We start from the raw sequence: 4,411 nt of genomic DNA on the forward strand, positions 1-4,411 counted from the left end.
AGGGATTCAAGATCTATGTATTTGTCTACAGCAATAAAATAGCATGGTGCTCCAATGGATAAAATCTGTGGTTATGTCAGCTTTAGAATATGTAGCAAATTGAGGTTGATGACAAACTTCCATGAAGTATTTAATGATAGCTTTTAGACAGACAATAAAAATAATGATATCATTAGGCTTTCCTGGTGAACTCCTCTCAGAGCAGGGTAAGTCACCGGGAAAGCCTCTTGCTCTGGCCAAGAGTCTTTCTAAAAGTCCCCTTTAGCTCATTGTTCCTTAAGCTGTAAATGAAGGGATTCAATACAGGGGCTACAACCATGAAAATTACTGATGCAGCTGAGTCTTTTTCAGTTGAATGGTTGGATGAAGGGCTCATATAGATTCCTGCGATGGCACCATAAAAAAGAATAACCAAGGCAAGGTGAGATCCGCAAGTTGAGAATGCCTTGAGTTTTCCTTGAATGGAAGTAATTTTCATCACAGCCGAGACAATGCGACCATAGGATGCTAAAATACACACTGATGGTACCACAAAGATCAGCCCCACCACAAACAGAACCATGAGTTGATTGAGACTGGTGTCAGAACAGGAGAGAGGGAGGAGAGAATTGATGTCACAGAAGAAATGGTGGATTATGTTTTCAGAGCAGAAATGTAGTCGGGCCATCATGAGGGTATGCAAGAGAGGATTCAAAGTGGCAATGACCCAAGACAAAGTCACCAGGGAGGTGCATAGGCGTGGGGTCATAATGGTGGAATAGTGTAAAGGATGGCAGATGGCCACATAACGGTCATATGCCATCACAGTGAGAAGGAAATTGTCCATGTTAGCAAACATTATACAGAAATACATTTGAGCCAGGCATCCAGGGTAGGAGATGGACTGAGACTGGGTTTGGATGTTCAGTAGCATCTTGGGCACTGTAGCTGAAGGAAGGCAGAGGTCTACCAAGGACAAATTGGCAAGAAAAAAATACATGGGTGTGTGTAGTTGGTTGTTTGAGCCAATGGCTAGCAAGATGAGTAGGTTTCCAAATAGTCCTGTTAAATAGAGACACAGGAAGAGTGCAAAGAGGAGCCCTGGCTGCCCTGGCCAACTTGAGAAGCCCAAGAGGAGAAACTCAGAGATGCTGGTTTGGTTTTCCGTTTCCATTGGATGAACTTGTATGAAGAGCTATAGAGAGAAATAAAGTTTTGTTTGGTAAAACATGTCTCCTCTTGGTATTTTTTTCTGTATATATTTGCCTGGTCTTAGTCTCATTCACCAAATGATCTTTTAGGCCACCCTGTCTCTTCTCTGATGTTCTCTGCCAAACTTCAGTGACCCCTGAGTGTGCCTCTCCATCTCATCTGTTATCTTCATGCCTATCTTCTTTTGTTCTTAGCTCACATCATCAGAGAGCTCTATGGGGTCTTCATCTCTCTCGTAGGTAGAGATTCTTTTACTGCTCATTTTTATTAGTGTGTATTAGTTGCATAAAGTAAGATGATTCATTATGACATTTCTGTTCATACCTTGTTTGCTTATACTCACTGTATTACCTTATCTTACTTCTCTTCCCCTCCCCTGTAATTATTAAATTGTGCCCTGTTGGCAGTGGTTTCTGTCCCTCCCGGTCCCATAATAAACATGCAGAAACTATATTACTTGCAATACTATTTGGCCAATAGCTTAAGCATATTTCTGGCTAACTCTTATTTCTTAAATTAACCCATTTCTATTATTTTATATAGTGCTCTCTTTATGTTTTACAACCATTTCTTTCCCTAAACTCCTTTTATATCTTCAGGACTCTTTGTGGCTGCCCGACTATCTGCTGTGTTGAAATACTCCCATATGTCTGACATGATTAATGGCTCTTTGTCCAACACTGATATTTGAGTGAGATTCTCTTCCCCAGATATTTATCCATCGCCATGAAAACCAGCCAGATACCTTTCATTTAGAATATGTAAGATGAGGTTTAAAGTAGCTTAAGAGTCAAAGCAAAAATAAATTTATTTTCTCGACAAATGTGCGAAGTTAAGCCTCCAAAGACAATTTGCTTGAACCACAAACATAAAAAAATTCAAATAAGTCTAAAAGTTATATAACACATGTGGCTGTACAGTGGGCATAGATAAAGCTAATGGTGAGCACAGGTATAAAGATATACTTTAAATGTTTTGTGATATAAGTTCAAACAAGGGGCTCATGTACACCAAGTATCTTCATAGTACTACTTCAGTTACTGTATTTCTTGGAGTTGTAGAAAACCACATGGTGATACCAGAGTTTTTCACCAAAGACAATTGTGTGAAGGAGACATTTGTATAGCGGAGATGAAATACTATCAGAACAGATGACCTTGTAAGAGCAGGAAAGATGCTAAAAAGTGGGCGTCTTTAGTCAGTGTTGAAACCAGACTCCATTATCTCTGAGTTCCAGTCACCTGTGGGCCCTATCACCCATGGGCCCCAACCACCTGTGGCTGCATGGTCCAATTAGACTCACTGTCTCTGCCCTGGATGGCTGAAATCAAATTCTGATCAGCCTTCCTTCCTGTCATCTTCCCTCTGTGAGTATCGCTTTCTTTCCTCCTGGAGGATTATACTTCAAACTGAAACAAAGATTTGTCCATTTTTTTTCTAAAACTAGTCTGCTTTTTAAAATTAAATTTTTGGTTATATAAAGGATTTCTCTGTGACATTTCATACATATATCATTATAGTTTGTTCTTATTCAACTCCTCACTGCCTTGCTCGGTTCCTCTTCTCCCTTTCTTGCTGGTCTCACAAATAATGTCCCCTCTGCTTTCATGACATTACTTTCTCTTGTCCCCTTCCCTTTAAACACCCCTCTTCCCTCATAGTCCAATTTCTACTTGGGAGAAAACCTACAGTGTTTATTTGTATTTCTGAATCTGGCTTAATTTGTTTAACATGGTTACCACTAGCTCATCTATTTTCCTATGAATATCATAATTTCACTTTTCAAGATCTTATCTAGGAAAAATCCAAGAACCGAGAAACAGGATCAAATGAAAACAAAAATAAAACAAACAAAAACTTCGGATATTTTCAATTCAATTCAATTCAATTCAAATTCCAAATTTTGTTTTACAACCCAAAGTGTTCTTCAGAGCCCTTCTTTACCTCTTGAGCCTTATGTCTTCTTATGATCATTTTTTTTTGCTCTTAGAATTTTCTGACACACACTGAAATTGTATCTCTTCCATGACTTCTATTTTGCAAGTCTCTGATGACCCTATTCTAAAAATTTCCTAAATTATGATGCTGTCTTCATATAACTCTATTATCTGAAATATTCTTATTTCTCTTTATTTGAATCTACTCCGGTAAAATGTAAAGTTCATATGCACAGAAAAAAATTTAAATTACTAGCACCTGGCATAGGTCTTCAGTATGTATTTGTTGAATAAACAAATGAATCTTATTGAATAATCAGGAGCCTTTTCTGCTATTATTCAATAGACATATGTCCCCCTACTCTACATCTGAATATATGCTGTCTCTCTAGCCATGTACTAGTACTGTACAGTTGGTTTGTTTTCATTATGGTGGATTTTAGAAAGCATAAAAACTGAATCTCACTCATCCTTCTAGAGACACTCAGTTTCATAAGTAATTTATATTTGCTTATTAAGTCAAATTAAGCTTTTTTTTGAGGAATGAACTGTATGAAGCTTTTTTTTTGCTGGATTATGGCTTGATACCCCAGTCCACTGGCTTGTGTGTGTCTGAGGGAGAGGGTTAAAGAATATAGTTGTGAAAACTGAGAAAAATGAAGGGACTCTCCTAGATCGCTTTTAATTGGCTGAATTGTAAGATGGGACTCCTTTCCTCTCCCTCCCTTCTTTCCTTTCTTTCCTTCCTCCCTTCTTCTTTTCTTCCTTGTATTCTTTCCTTCTTTTCTCCCCTCCATCCTCCTTTTCCTTCTTTTTATGGTTCTGGGGACTGGACTCAGGGCCTCACACATGCTAAACCAGCTTATTGACTTTAACTTACTATTCTCACAGTCTCTGATAGAGAACTTCTTGATCTGAAATCTAGTCCAGTTTTTAGCATGCTTCTAACTGAAACATGAATTTCATATCTTTAGAGGTTCTCTTCAGAGGTAGGCACCCACTATTGGATTAACAAATTCTACAGATGATTATTAGTTACATACATCAGGTTAGGCAAGGCCTGAGCTTCAGTCTGAGCTTGTCTTGTATGTCTATGAACTGACATATTGTCTCTCTGACTTTTCAGGTCTGCTCACTTCCCCTGTTCACTTCCCATGCTCATTTACACAGTCACTTACCAGGTGCTCATATGATTTCCTTCAGTGAACTAACTTGCAAGTCTTACTTGGAAGTAATGAAAAATACAAAATGTGAGACTTTGTCCTTTCCTTCGAATGCACACA

The 4,411-nt window shown here is 38.4% G+C and overlaps 1 protein-coding gene across 1 annotated transcript; it reads right to left on the bottom strand.

Moving 5' to 3' along the window:
• Positions 1-211: 211 nt before the first annotated feature.
• Positions 212-1,189, bottom strand: LOC119817366 (olfactory receptor 1F12). The gene has a single exon (XM_038334565.1). The coding sequence runs from the start codon at positions 1,151-1,153 to the stop codon at positions 212-214; it is 942 nt and encodes a 313-aa protein (XP_038190493.1). The 5' UTR covers positions 1,154-1,189.
• Positions 1,190-4,411: the final 3,222 nt, after the last annotated feature.

The sequence above is a fragment of the Arvicola amphibius genome, chromosome 6 (genome assembly GCF_903992535.2).
Source record: "Arvicola amphibius chromosome 6, mArvAmp1.2, whole genome shotgun sequence".
Classification (NCBI taxonomy): Eukaryota; Metazoa; Chordata; class Mammalia; order Rodentia; family Cricetidae; genus Arvicola; species Arvicola amphibius.

Bases quoted from the DNA above. Each gene is read 5' to 3' on its own strand.
- LOC119817366 (XM_038334565.1), bottom strand. From the start codon at position 1,153: ATGGAAACGGAAAACCAAACCAGCATCTCTGAGTTTCTCCTCTTGGGC.